General features: G+C 45.8%; 1 protein-coding gene across 4 annotated transcripts in view; it reads right to left on the bottom strand.

Moving 5' to 3' along the window:
- The window catches only part of ATP9B (ATPase phospholipid transporting 9B (putative)), a 240280-nt gene that overhangs the window by 48335 nt on the left and 177052 nt on the right, over nucleotides 1-14893 (bottom strand). For all 4 annotated transcript variants that reach the window (XM_025997772.2, XM_025997773.2, XM_025997774.2 and 1 more), the window contains one exon: nucleotides 200-312. In XM_025997772.2, the coding sequence (XP_025853557.1) occupies nucleotides 200-312 (113 nt within the window). The remainder of the gene's footprint in view (nucleotides 1-199; nucleotides 313-14893) is intronic.

Raw genomic sequence — 14893 nt, 5'->3', positions numbered from 1 at the left:
TAAGGTCGCTATACCTTCTATTATTTTTACAATACAGAAATGCTTATTTAAAATTAGTCTAAAAACTGCTTCTTGATTTATCAATTGGAACTGAGTGTTTTGAAACATTCAAAGACATTTGTTGATTTCCAGATTTGCAGATGCAATAGGCTGGCTCCTGGGTGCCAGGCAGCTCCCCTGCGTAAGTAAATGCACTCACCTGTGAGTATGGGTTCCTGAGGTGGTTCTGGATCTCGTCCATTGTGTCTGCTCCGTAGGACACGGTCCCCAGGTGCAGCCGCTTAAACACCATCTCATTCTGGGTGAGGGTTCCTGTGACAAAGATCAGTCCAGAGAGGAAGCGAGCTCATCAACATGACTGGGGCTCCCATCCCGCACACTGACATCCATGGGCCGAGACCCCTCAGCAGGGAGAATGCTCTGCTATGTAATCCAGCATCTAGGAATGTCCTTCCCTGCTGAGCACAAGCATCCCTCCCTGTTCCCTCCAGAAGGCCGTGCAATGATGTGTAGGGCTCTAGCTACCTGAACAAAGTGGGGCCTCTGCCTATCAGTTCAGATGTGTTTGGTACAAATAGAACTTCTGCCTGTTCTAAGACAGGCAGGAAACTGGAAAACAGTCACATCTTTGTAATTATCCTCTAGAACACTGCCTGAGAAAGACATCAACTAGTCCCAAATTAGCATGCCTACCAGTTTTTTTAAAAACCCAGTTTTGAAAAATTAAGTATTTTCACTGAATAGAAACTGATGCATTTAACCCTTAGCATCCGTTTGCATCACTGGAGCAACAGAAAAGTCCATGAAGAGGAAGGCACTTTCTCTCTAGCTGCCTGGTGGTCAGGGCTCGCCCCTGGGGCTGCAGGTCCATGGAGGCCAGGCACTCCCAGGTGCTTGAGCACGAGCAAGTGCTGCACTCCTAGTGGGTAAGGAAGGCAGTTTAAGGGAGGAGCACATGCAGGCCCATTTTAGGAGATGTCTTGTGTCTGCCTTCTTATCAGAGAGAGACACAGCCAAGTACAGTGAATATTATGGAACACAGTGAGAGGTTAACATTATTTCAAAAATGGTGAATTTCATTAAAAGTAACACATAAATTCACAATTACACGTCCTCATGATTCTGGAAACCCCAAACACTGCGTATGTATAACACTTAATATAAAAATGTTCACACAATGTGCACATGTAATTGCTGCTTACCGGGTTTTAGAAAAATAAAGCCACCCAGGAAGTGTGAACACCTGTGGGTATGGACGTCATGTAGTTGCCCCTGGGCTTTTCTGCACCTACTTCGAAGCTCACAGAGGGATCACCCACTGACCGAAATAGTTATAAATGTGGAAATGAACAATCATATCCCCAATCAGTTATGGTAAAAGTTGGGCTTTCTAAGCATGGCTGTAAGACATCCATAAAATATCAACTAATTTTTGCTTTCTTTGGTACATGTGACATTGGAGATATAATACAAAGTGTTTTCACATCTACCCATGACTCCATTCACATTAGTGTTCAAAACAAAATAGCACATCTGACTCAGAACTCCCACTAGGACATGCAGGCTACGTTAACATAAAGGAAAATCTGTATTTCACATCGCTGTTTTAGAGATTTTGATTAACCTTCTTATAAGAATGGATATGATACATACATCAGGGTCTCATAAGTTTCAAAGACTAGCTATTTTTAATCAGTTTTATAAATTTTGCTTTTTTGAAAATTCTATTTAGTCCTTTAATACTTTGAATAGCACCTAAGTTTACTGAAATCAAAATTACATGAGAAGTATAGTTTGAAAGGGTTTTCTGGTTATGTCATCCTCATTAAATACAGTAGAATTATTGAAAATAGTAGGTTATATTAAAGAATTAATTAAAAATAATTCAACCTCCAAATAACGTAAGTTCTACAGATTGTTTACATCAAAAATTTGAGATTAAAATGACAGTTGTATTATAGAAGATAATGAAACTATATTAATTCCTATTAGAATAAGCACCAAGCTCACCTCTATTACTTGTTCTCAAGTGAGTTCTCTGAAAAATTATTTATTATATTAATAAAAATATTTATCAGATTGACATAATTAGAGAATTTCCTTTTTCTTCTGATACACACTGAATGTGAGGCATTCTAATTTATGGCAGGTTGTGGTAATGAGGCAGTTTATAATTACGACTACGATAAATGATAATACTTCCTTCAATCTGACTTTGATTACTAATGATTTTTTATGTGTAACAAAAATAAGACTACTACACCTGCACAGCTCCTACCAAAGGTAAACTATTATTTCTTTAGGTGTGTAAACCACTGGATGCAAGTAACAAAAGAGCCTAAGTAAAGAGGCCCCATCTTGTGCTCAGCTCACTAACTCACGCCCTGGGGGCCCACGGGGAACAGCATTGGGGTCGTGCCCAGTTACCCAGCGAGAAGACCTACCGTGTCACTGGTGTTCTTACTGTGATGATATGAATCACTTCCATATTTCCTTTTGAAAACTGAAGTATAATTGGCAATACTATCTGTTTCAGGTGTATGTTGTAGGGAATTCAATATTTTTATACGTTACAGTTATACAACACTCCCCATGTAAGTGCAGTCCCACCTGCCTGACAGGCACTGCAGTATTGCCAACTACACTCCCTGTGCTGTACTTTCTGTCCTCCCTCGTGACTCACTCATTTCACATTTAAGAGGTTTGCAGCTCTTCATCTCATTCCTGTCCTACCATTCCACTGGCCTCCCCTCTGGCAACCACCCATTTGTTCTGTGTCAAGAGTCTGTTTCTCCTTTGTTTATATTTGATTCCACAAGTTTGACTTCCTTAACTTCTTTCACTTAGCATCATACCCTCTAGGTCCATCCTTGTTAAAAATGGCAAGATTACATTTTTATGGCTGCGTAATGTATGTCTGTACTTCTTCCTCCTCTTCCTCCTCCTCTTCTTAAAGATTTTATTTTTTTATTTGCGAGAGACAGTACAAGCAGAGGCAGGGGGAGAAGTAGACTCCCCAGTGAGCAGGGAGCCTGACACGGGACTCAATCCCAGGACCCCAGCATCATGACTTGAGCTGAAGGCAGAGCCCCCCCCAGGCACTTGCATACCACCTCTTCTGTATCCATTCACCTGAGGATTATTTGGTTTGGGTTATTTCCAGATCTTGGCTATTGTAAACAATGCTGCTGTAAACACAGAAGTGGTGTGTTATTATTTTCTTTGGATAAATACCCAGAAATGAGATTGCTGAATCCCATCGTGATTCCAATTTTAACTTTCTGAGGACCCTCCATGCTGTTTCCAGAGTGGCTGCACCAGACTGCATTCCCACCAGCAGTGTACGAGGGCTCCCCTTTCTACGCATCCTCATCAACACCTGTTGCTCCTCGTGGTGTTGATTTTAGCCTTTCTGACCAGTGTGAGGAGACGTTATCACTATAGTTTTGATTTGCATTTCTCTCATGATTACTGATTTTGAGCATCTTTTCATGTGTCTGTTGGCGATTATAGGTCTTCTTTAGAAAAATGCCTTTTCAGATCTTCTGCCTAATTGGGGTGTTTTTATTTTTTTGATACTAAGTTGTCAGAGTTCTTTTTTTTTTTTTTTTTTTTTTTTAAGATTTTATTCATTTAGGGATCCCTGGGTGGCTCAGCCTTTTCCCTCTGCCTGTGTCTCTGTCTCTGTCTGTGTCTCTCATGAATAAATGAATAAATGAGAGACACAGAGAAAGAGAGGCAGAGACACAGGCAGAGGGAGAAGCAGGCTTCATGCCGGGAGCCCGACGTGGGCCTCAATCCCGGGACTCCAGGATCACGCCCTGGGCCGAAGGCAGGCGCTAAACCGCTGAGCCACCCAGGGATCCCCTAAAAAAAGATTTTATTCATTTATTCATTCATGAGAAACCCACAGAGAGAGGCTGAGACACAGGCAGAGGGAGAAGCAGGCTGCATGCAGGGAGCCCGACGCGGGACTCGATCCCAGGTCCCCAGGATTGTCTAGGGCTGAAGGCGGCACTAAACCGCTGAGCCACCCGGGCTGCCCAAGTTATCAAAGTTCTTTATATATTTTTGGATATTAACCCCTTACAGCATGGATGATCTGAAAACATCTACTCCCATTCAATATGTTGCCTTTTCATTTTGTTGATGGGTTTGAAGCTTTTTAGTTAGATGAGATCCCATCTGATGTAATTCCATTTATTTTAGCTTTTGCAGCCCTTCTCTGGGAGAGAGATCCAAATAAATGTTTCTAAGGCCAATGTCAGAGCAATTACTGCCTGCGTTTTCCTCTAGAACTTCTGCGGCTCTGGTCTGTAGTTCTGCGCTCATCTTGTGTGGTTTGTAAGGAACAGGTGCAATTCTCCCTGGACCTACTAAAGAGACTGTTGCCCACCACTGTCTGTTCTTGCCTCCTCTGTCATACATTAGTGACCCATTTATGTGTGGCATTTATTTTCTGGGCTCTTGATTCTGTTCCACTATCTGTGTGTTGTGCTGGGGCCACACTGTTATGATGACTCTGGCTTTGCAGACATTTTAGGGTTTAACTTTCCCTGATCCTGTAGCACCAGCTGCACCCACTCTTCCTCCAGCATGGTGGTTCTACTCTGTGCACGCACAACCTTGGCCTCTCCCTCCCCTGCAGGAGCCCTGCCTGAGACTTCGGGCACTGTTGCCAGCCCTTGCACCCCCTGTCCCCGTCAGCAAGGCTGGCAGGAGGGTCCAGAGGCGTGCAGGCAGAGCTGGGATGCACCGAGTCCCTAATGACAGGAGCTGCCCTGCATACCCCACCCCACCATCCTCCATACCCTTTCTTCACTTTCTGTATCCTGCCAATCCTCAGACCTCCACACACACAGCTGTGATGTGAGTGCCCTCCTGCTGCTATCTGTACTCTGCGGCCCTCAGCCCTCATCCTGACTTGCAAGCTTCTGGAATGGCTTCTGACCTGTAGCCAGTCGCTCACTGGTGCCACCTTCCCAGAATAGGACCGTTCATGTTCCTCCCTCCCTCAAACACCACCAGCAACTCCCACCATCTACATGAAAGGTCAACTCCTTAGGACAGAAAGGAAGTCTCTTCACCATCCTCGCCAAATGCGCTCCTCCCACATCAGCTGGCAAGGCTCCCATGGCCACACGGCTTCAGGATGCAGTCTTTGTTCCCCAGACACACTGTCAACTCCCACATTCCCATCGATTTCTAACAAAGTTGGCCCCCCACTTATACATTTGGCCAAGAACTCCTTCAAAGGCATCACTGCATGTTGGGTTGTTGAGGCTGATGGACCTGGGTGTAAGCCCTTTGTGTCACCTGTGGGCTGAGGAACCTCATGCCTCAGTGTGTCTGCACAGAAGGACACGAATACATAGCCTGCACAGATGCATCAAAGGATAAATAAGGTCACATACACTGCACCCAAAACACAGAGAGGAGCGAGAGTCCCTTTCCTCAGGAAGCCTGTGGCGCAGAGGAAGAGACAAGAGCACAAAACAAGTGTGCTCCCTGTTGGCCCTGAGCACAACGGGAGGCGCACACAGGGTCTGTGGCTGCAGCTGCTGCAGGAGAACGGCAGGGAGGGCCGTAGAGTAGACACGCATCCTGTCCCCAAGGGCACTGTGTGCTGTGCTTCCTGGTCCCAGGGACTCGTCCCCTGTGTGGGTGACGGTGACCAGTCAGCACACTGATGATGACAGGGGTCAAAGTTGAGGAAGATCTAGGGGAGGGGTGGTGGTGAGGCAGGGCTGGAGATGGAGGGGAAGACATTGTTCTGGAAGCTTGGATGGAACCAGGGTAGAGAGAGGCTGTGCCTTTGCTCAGGAAGCCAGGACTCCGAGGTGTTGGGGGCAGGCTGGGGCCTAGGCTCTGCAAGGCCGCATGGCAGGCCCTGCCTTACTGTCCTTCTTAGCCCTTGGTGCACAGTCAGAGCACCGGGCTGAGCCAGAAACCAGACACTCGACGCACCTTCCCTACAGGTGGGTGTAGTGCAGTCAGGAGGCCCACAGAAGGACCTCCATCCCCACCTCCACCTCCACCTGTTGTGGAGCACAGCACAAGCACCTGTGCCCACTTTGCATGTCAGCAAGCACAGGGCAGAGAGGTGAAGTGAACTGCTCATGCTCAGCCTGTCGGTCTGTTAGAGACCCAAGGACTCAGATCCTGGGATTATGAATTCTGTCTGTTATCCACATGCCCGTCTGCCTCAGCTAATTACTAACTGACTCATCACCGATTTCTGTGCTGCACTGTTTGCCAATGATGAAAGCTGCATCTGAAGACCAGATTCGCTTTAGGGTTAGGATGAGTATCAGGAAAAGAACAGATCAAACTATGCTTTAGTGGAAAGGATCAGCCATTTGTAGAAAGAGATTAATCATTTCTAGGAAGATCCTTTGGGCCATGTTTGGTGAATTTCAACAGGTTTTTAAACTGCCAAGAAGAACCATCACCACATTTAATCTGTTCACGTTAAAATAAACATGAACCCCGTGCTATTCATGTACCAGGGCTCCCATTGCTGGGAAGTGATGCACTCAGCGAGGATGAATGGAAGGGCCCAACCCCTGGTCGAGGAGGCAAGGAGGTGTCTGGGGCAGAGCGCTGCACGTGCCGAGCAGATGTGCCCCAAGGACAGGGGTCAGTGCAAGCTGCTGCTTCTGTCACATGTCTCTGCAGCCCCGGGGGCCCTCTGAACTCTGCAGGACTGCACAGCTTCCAGCAAGAGCATTCCACAGGCCGAGCTGAGCTCTAAACGCCGGTGCGCTTCCAAGAAGCTCTCCCTAACCCTCACAGGAGCACAGCTGATGGGTCCTGCACTTGCAGCCGGTCTCCTGAAGCCTACTGGCAGCACGCTCCACTGCTGTGGAACCCAGCAGGCATGGGAAATGCTCACCGATTATAGAATTAGAGCTCTCTGGGGTAAAAAAATATCAATGAAATGAGAGGAAAAAGAAAGATAAATATGCTTTTCATAAGAAAGCCTCTAGTTACAAGAAAAAAATGCTACCTTGAAAGGAAATGTGTTTTTCTTCCTTGTGGGCAGCATGCGCACCACAGCCCTTTCCATCTGCCAGCCCGAGGGAAGGGCTATTGGCTTTTGTTTTGACTTAACCCGAAATACTTACAGATTCATAGAAAGCAGCACAGACACACAGAGGGGGTCGTTGTACCCTCCACCTGACCCTCACGGCTGTCCTCTCACATGGAATGCCACGGTCTCAGACCAAGTGCCCATCGTGTCACTATCACGAGTGCATCTGTGTGGCTGGCAAAGCCATCTAGAGGCACAGGTGTTCTATCTGCACCAACATAGCCCTCACCTGCATCTGTGGCCACAGGCACCCCCTCCCCTGTCCCTAACCTGGCTTGACCCATCAGCTCCTCACTGTCAGTGACCATGGCCGCCCAGGCTGCCCATGTTATGTCTGCTGACTGCCCGGCCCTTGGTTTCTCCGACTTTATGCTGGCCAGGGAGCTGGATCACCTTCTCTGGACAGCCAGGAGAAGGGGGAAGTCTAGGGTCCCCACTTGGGTCTCTGGGGGCAGAGGGTGAGGTTACAGATTTCCCCTCACTTCTGCTGAGCTAGAACCAACAGGTTACACTGTGTAAGTTGTCCACCAGGTTGACTGGACACACATATTGTGGCCATGTGATTGCCACCGTAGTGCCCGCTGGCACCTCCACATGTCACATCACCAGAGGGCCACACACATACTATGGCGAAAGCACACGTTTGCAAATGGCTGGAATAGAAGCACAAGAGTTCCTGTGAGAGAGTGGCTCCTGGCCTGAGCCCACTGGCGTTTCTGCACTGCAGGTTTCCCTAGCACCCAGTCTGGGGTCCGAGGCAGAACACCCGGGAGCTGACCACGTCCCTCCTGACAGGGCGAGCCAGCATTCTCCCTCCCTGCTCACAGGCTTCCTGTGTGTGCTACATCTGGCATGTCAGGGCACTAACAGGGAGAAGCACATCCACTCCACCGTTCTGGAACTAGAGGCCCTCGTTTTTATTTTATATTTGTAAATGCTCATTTTATCCTTTAACACCCTGGGGTCACCTAGCTTGGTATATAACCTCTCCCAATTTTCCCTATAATTATGCCACTGATGGAGACAGGTACACATTTACAAACTATATTTTCACGTGACTATACACAGAGGTGTTTTCTATTACTTCTGGTGGGCACACCATAAATCTACTAGGATATACCACATTCTGTTGGATCATCCTCCTAAACATGGATACTCAGGTGATACACATTTTTTTGCTATTACAAAAAAAAGTGCAGCTATAAAAACATCATTTATGTAGGGTAGATTCTTAAAGATGAGATTCTGGAGTACTCTCCAGAATTGAGTTTACACATTGGGCCACATGAGTCTCTCACAGGTTGCACAGATCACGATGCCTCCACCACCGTGTGGTGCTCAGGAGGTCAACTGGTCCTAATCACAGAGTTGTTCAGAGGACCTTGCCCTAAATTATGTTAAGATTTGGTAGTTATACATCCACTTACTTTGTGATAATTTAACTCTGTCTCAATTTAAAAATCTATTAAATTCTACTATCCATATATAATTTGCTAATGTTCATGTTCTTAAGAAGTCTTAAGATTACATATTGTTACAATAAAACTATTGCTTTTTTGGTTTTAAATGGATAGTTCATTGAAGATTCCATTTATTTCACATCAAGGCGGCAGTGTGGGTAGGACTGGATACTTGTCAGCTGTCCAAGATGTCAGTGAGGTTGGGTCTTCTACCCCATGGCCTCAGATCAACAGGACAGGGATGTCATGCTCAGGCTGGGTGGAGGCTCAGTGTTCAACTGTGTGCACCCCAGAAGCCTCTGGGGACTGCTGCCCACTCGCCACCTGGGAGAGCGTAAATCCTGATGCCCAAGTCACAGTCCCTAATTACCCGAATCAGAGCACCCAGGGAGAAAGCCCATCACAAAGATTTGAGGTCTGAGAACTATTCTCTACACAAGAGAATGCTGGTTGCACGCAGTATACAGAGTGAGGAAAAGAGAAGGATCCCTTTAGAGAATTAACGGGAATGTAAGACCCATAGTCCTTGTGTCTCGCCTTTTAGACATGATGCTCCCAGCAATTCACCCCTTCACCCGAGTCTTTCCATTCACAACTGAATATGCTGCCAAGTGGTTCAAGGCTAAGAAAGCGCAAAGACAAAGCTCAGTGATGGCTGCTTGACCTTGCTCCCTTCCAAAAGCATTTCCATGGTCGCCTCAACTGTATCATGTTTATGAGAACAATATTTATTTCACACTTGGTATCTGCATCTTTTTCCCACTTTCCACTTATGAAGGAAAAAGGTACTTGAATGCTGCTGTTATCAAGAAGGCAACACAATACTGCTGCCCAACAAGCAATTCAAAGTGACCTAAAGTGAGAGAAAGCCATGCAAAGCCACAGTCAGCTTGTCTGGGAGATGATGTGGGCACACTGGACTCATAAAACCCAGATAGCACATAAATGGGGCAAATACACATTTACCATGAGTTCATACAGTCTGCAGAACATAAAGAATATAAACAGGGCATAAAAGTAAACTATGATACAAAAACGGAACTCCCTTAGCTGCATAAGCACCACACACAGCATACAACTGGTCACTTGAGGAAACCTGCTATAAGGAGGAGCAAGGCTACGGACACAGGTCCAAGTGCTTTCTGCTTGCACCTTCTCTAGGACACTGGCTCGCACCAAAGGTTCTGACAGAGCAGTGTTGCGGGAAACATACTTTTCATGCAAGGGGTAAATGCTGACACGGGAAGCACAGCCACCCAGGAAGGGCTGGGTCAGGAGCACATATCCACGTGACTGAAAGCTTGTGCACCTGACAGTGGGGACCACTGCACATGGTTATTCTGTCAAGGGCATCAATCTTTGCTTCAAAACTGTAAAATTAGGATGATTTTAAGCTTCACGGATTTAAATACAGTATTAGATATAATTACTGAGTGATAGTTTAGTTTCACCAAGGCAAAATGTGCTAAGAACGTGATTTAGCTATATTTTGTCCTTCATGAAGGTAACATATTTTAAAGTACCAAATGTTGGTGAGACTGTAGAGAAAGGGGAATCCTCTTCCATTGCTGGTGGGAATACAACCTGGTGCAGTCACTCTGGAGAACTGCGTGGATGCTCCTCAAGAAGTTGAAAATAGAGCCACCCTATGACCCAGCAAATGCACTACTGAGTGTTTACCCCAAAGATACAAGTGACCCAAAGGGGCACCTGCATCCCAGTGTTCACAGCAGCCATGTCCACAAGAGCCAAACTAAGGAAAGAGCCCAGATGTCCATCAGCAAATGACTGGATAAAGGAGATGTGGTCTATATATATGATAGAACATTACTCAGCCATCAGAAAGAATGAAATCTTCCTATTTACAATGACATGAATGGAACTGGAGGGTATTATGCTGAGTGAAATAAGTCAGTCAGAGAAAGATTAAGTATCATATGGGATTTCACTCGTATGTGGAATTTAAGAAATAAAACAGAGGATCATAGGGGAAAGGAAGGAAAAATAAGATAAAAACAGAGAGGGAGGCAAACCGTAAGAGACTCTAAATCACAGGAAACAAACAGAGTGTTGCTAGAGGGGAGAGGGGTGGAGGGACGGGGTCACTGCGTGATGGACATGAAGGAGGGCATGTAATGCGATGAGCACTGGTGTGATATAAGACTGAGGAATCACTGATTCCTACCTCTAAAACTAATAACATAGTATATGTTAACTAACTGAATTTAAATAAAAATAAATACATAAATAGGAAGGGGAGGTTTGGCAGAAATATATAGGATACTGCCATCAAAGGACAGAAATTGAAAGAATTACATTACTGTTTCCCAACCAGATGAAAAATATTCCCCATATAGAGCCCAAGACTGGAAAGCACTGCATGCAAAAGCAGGAGACTATTTGTTACTTAATACCCTCCTGTCCTGAAAAATAACTAGGTTTGTTTGAATTTTTTTTTTAACATTTACTGACTTGGCAAATTGTAGTTACTTGTGGTGCTTAACACGGAACCACATGTGTTCCCATGTGAATTGATTTTTGGAGGTCTGCACTGAGTGGTAACAAGGCTGCCACCAACATCAGGAGGCAGCCTCGGAGCATGAGCAGGAAGCTGGGGTGTGGCACAAAACTGGCCTGAGACACGTGGGGAGTGTGGGGTGGCTTGGCTCATATGGAATCTGCGATGGGAGAGACCGATTCTTTAGATCCCACCTTCAGGGGGGACACACTCTTCACCTCTGCCTCAGTGGGCCAAAGCTGAGCAAGAAGAACTGAGCGAGTTTCATGAGAGGAAGATTTATAGACATCCTGGAGGAACTGAAGAGGAGTAGGAGTGGTCCTGCCATGGAAACGATGAGCCAGAAGGTCCTGATTATATAGTCAGGTGCTGATACATTTATGCTGCTCTAGTAAGGGAGCAGATGTCAAGAAAACCACTATGACTTTGGGTGTCTTGTTGTTAGATGTTGTTAGATGCCCTACTGCATGCAAATGCACCCGGAACACCCTCGGTGCACCTGAGCATTGTTCTCACTGTGCTGCAAGTGTGTGTGCCTGTGTACATGCACGTATGTACCAACAGTGGGGATGAAGCAAAACATGCAAGAAATCTCCACTACAAACATAAGAAACATAAGTGACAAGAATTGAATATCAGGAATGTGTTTTCTTCCTTCCAATCCTATTGTATTTGTTCTTTTTAGATTTTTTATTTATTTATTCATGACAGAGAGAGAGGCAGAGACACAGGCAGAAGAAGTAGGCTTCATGCAAGGAGCCCGCTGTAGGACTCGATCCCGGGACTCCAGCATCACACCCTGAGCCAAAGGCAGATGCTCAACCTCAGCCACCCAGATGTCTCTCCCTATTGTATTTTTTAAGGGAAATGTTCAACGTACATAAAAGTGGACAGAATGGTGTCACATAAAGCACCATATGGATGCCTCTTCTCATCCAGGACTGCCTTGGGGGCCCCCTCCAGCTGCCCCCGAAGATCACAGCTGGAACTGGCCTGGGACCCGCCCCTTCCTGCCTGATTGAGTCAGTGTTATTAATAACAGAAGGGGCTCTTACAGTAAGTGCAGCCCCATGTTATCACAACAAACAGCAGCAGCTCCTCAGCATCAAATAACCAGGCATGGACTGATTCCCATCCTGTTCTCACGCTGTCTGTGAAGTGCAGGTCCAGGAGAAGTCTCCTGAGCCTGACTCCATAGCCTTCCCTGTTTTCTTGTTCTTCCTTGTAAATGAACCGTCTGTTCCTTGCAGTCTGGACCTGGCTGCTCATGCGCCCACAGTGCTGTCTCCATCGAGCCCCTGGGCTCTCGGGCACTCTGCGCATTGGCACAGCATCTCGACCGGAGGTACATTTGCTGCCCTCTTCCTGTGAGGTCAACTGGTACCGGTGATCAGGGCCTGAGCCCGTCAATCCACCACGGCCTAAGGGTGGCACATGGCTAAGTCACAAGTCGACTGTTTACTCTGCAGCATCTTGCTCCAGAGATTACTGAGGATGAACATTCTGGCATTCCCAAATGCAATACTCCAGATGGACAACAAATATTTTCCAAAACCAAAGGCAAACAAACCATGACCATTGGTCCCCTCACAGACTATTTCTAGTCAACAAATCTGGGGTTGCAGAATGGCTGCTATTTTACTTGTCCTCAATTACCCTGATGACAGCATTTCAGGTTCTGAGATAATAAACTCTAACTATGCCATCACATTTGCTTCTTGCTGCTGTTTGGAGAAATCTCTAGAGTAATCCACCAAGATCTTTAGAAATTCTGAGGCCACAGAGTAACCACAGACACATACCAGCAGATGCTAAACTAGTAAATATACTGCTGCATTTAAATTTTAGTTTAAAATAATTACAAGAAAATGTAAGTCCAGATTTAAACTCTTCCTATCTCCTTGTGGGTTATGTTTATAAAGCTTTATACTGAACTAGATCCTAAAAGTTCTTTATTCTGGTGCTTAACACAGCAAAAGAGAATGAAACAGAAAACAAATTTAGAGTAGCTTCTGAAAACTCCACAGTTTACAGAAACCCCGACCATTTAGGTCAATCTTACATTTAGGTCGCTGGTGTGGTGTGAGGCGGACGTCCTGCTCTCCCAGCCTGCCTGCCGATACCTCTGTTCCCAACACTGTTGACGCCACTCTGGCGCCCCTGCATTTCCACAGGAATGTTAGGACCAGCTTGTCAGTTTCTGCAAAGAAGGCAGCTGGAATGTTGAGAGGGATCTTGTAGAATCTGTCAATCAATCTGGGAAATCCTATTGCCATCTTAACACTATAAAGTACTGATTTTATTCTCTGATGCCATTGTAAATGGAATTCTGTTCTTAATCCTATTTTTGGATAATTTGTTGCTAGTATATCAAAATACAATTCATTTTTATATATTCATCTTGTATCTTAAACCTTACTAAACTCCTTTATCAATTCTAACAGATTTTTAGGGGATTCCTTAGGATTTTCTGCATAAAGACCAGTTTTACTCTCCTTTATAGCATGGATGCCTTTTTCTTCTTCTTGCCTAGCTCCCTTGGCTAGAACCCTGCTCATAGCAGCATTGTTCCTAACAGAAAAAGCAGAAACCACCCTAATGTCCTTCAGTTGACAGATAAATAAAATGTGGTTTATTCATACAATGGAATATTATCCCACAATAAAAAGCAATGGAGTAATGACACACGAGACAGTGCGGACAACCTGGGGAAAAAGCCACACACAAAAACCACACGGTGTGTGCACCCATTCGTGGGAGACATCTGGCACAGACAGACCTACTGAGGCACAGGGCCCATCAGGGGTTGCGGGGCAGAGTGGGGGCAGGTGAGCAAGGGGCTGCAGTTCCCCAGGTGGCTTTGTGAGGGACAGAAACCTCCTCAGCTCTGCCTGCACCGGTGGTAGAGCAGCAGGTGTGCCCCATACTGGTGTGGCCTGCCCCAGCAGCCTGCTGGCCCAAACACTGCATCTGGTGCCATCGTCCCAGCTGCTAAGAAATCATGTTTTACAGAGGCTATAACGGACATTTTCAAACAAATGACTATTATTTCACCAAATGAACAATGAAATATCTGACTCTGATTTTGCCACTTGAATAAATACTGGGTTAGAGAAACTGGAGTATGTATGCAGACACTTCTCGATGTGAGCAGTGCATATTATCTCTTAACATACTAATGAATCCTGGAGTAGTTTTTTAAATTTCAGTGATGTTTTTATCTCAGAGTGGATCCTACAGAACATTAAACAGGAGAGTCAAGGCTAGTTTCTGACTTTCTATGCTCTCTTGTGCAGCAGGGACATTTAACGTGAACTCAGTCACTAAAAGAGTCAGGAATGCAAAATTGTTTTTCAAATTTTAAACAATTTTCATGACTTCAACCAGGTGATAGGTGGTATAGTCTCTGTTATCTGAATACAAGTATTAGCATGTCCCAAATCTGAAGCTTCATGACGGGGATGGGCTGACTCGGGTGGACAGATGCCCCCCAGGTTGCTGGGAAGCAACCTGGCCATTATGAGTACACCAGGGACAGAAAATGCCCTTTGACAAAAGTTGTGTTTGTGCTTCCTGAAAAACGAAAATGCTGTAGTTCCTTAATAAAGCAAAGTGCTTTGGAGTACAATGAGCAAAAGCAGGCAAAGAGGAAATCAATTTCTAAGAAAATCCTGGCACCCCTCTCACATCCATGGAGGGGAGACGTCCTAGAGAAGCAGCTGCAAAGTAACACAGAGAACTCCACCTGCGGCAGACAGGGACAGGCCGCCACCCAGACCCAAGGATTTCCAGCGAAGGTTCTGGTTAGGGACCTGCCGTAAG

This window comes from Vulpes vulpes, chromosome 5 (assembly GCF_048418805.1).
Source record: "Vulpes vulpes isolate BD-2025 chromosome 5, VulVul3, whole genome shotgun sequence".
NCBI classification, from domain to species: domain Eukaryota; kingdom Metazoa; phylum Chordata; class Mammalia; order Carnivora; family Canidae; genus Vulpes; species Vulpes vulpes.
The sequence above is the reverse complement of the archived record's forward strand: the minus strand, read 5'-3'. Positions and strand labels throughout refer to the sequence as shown.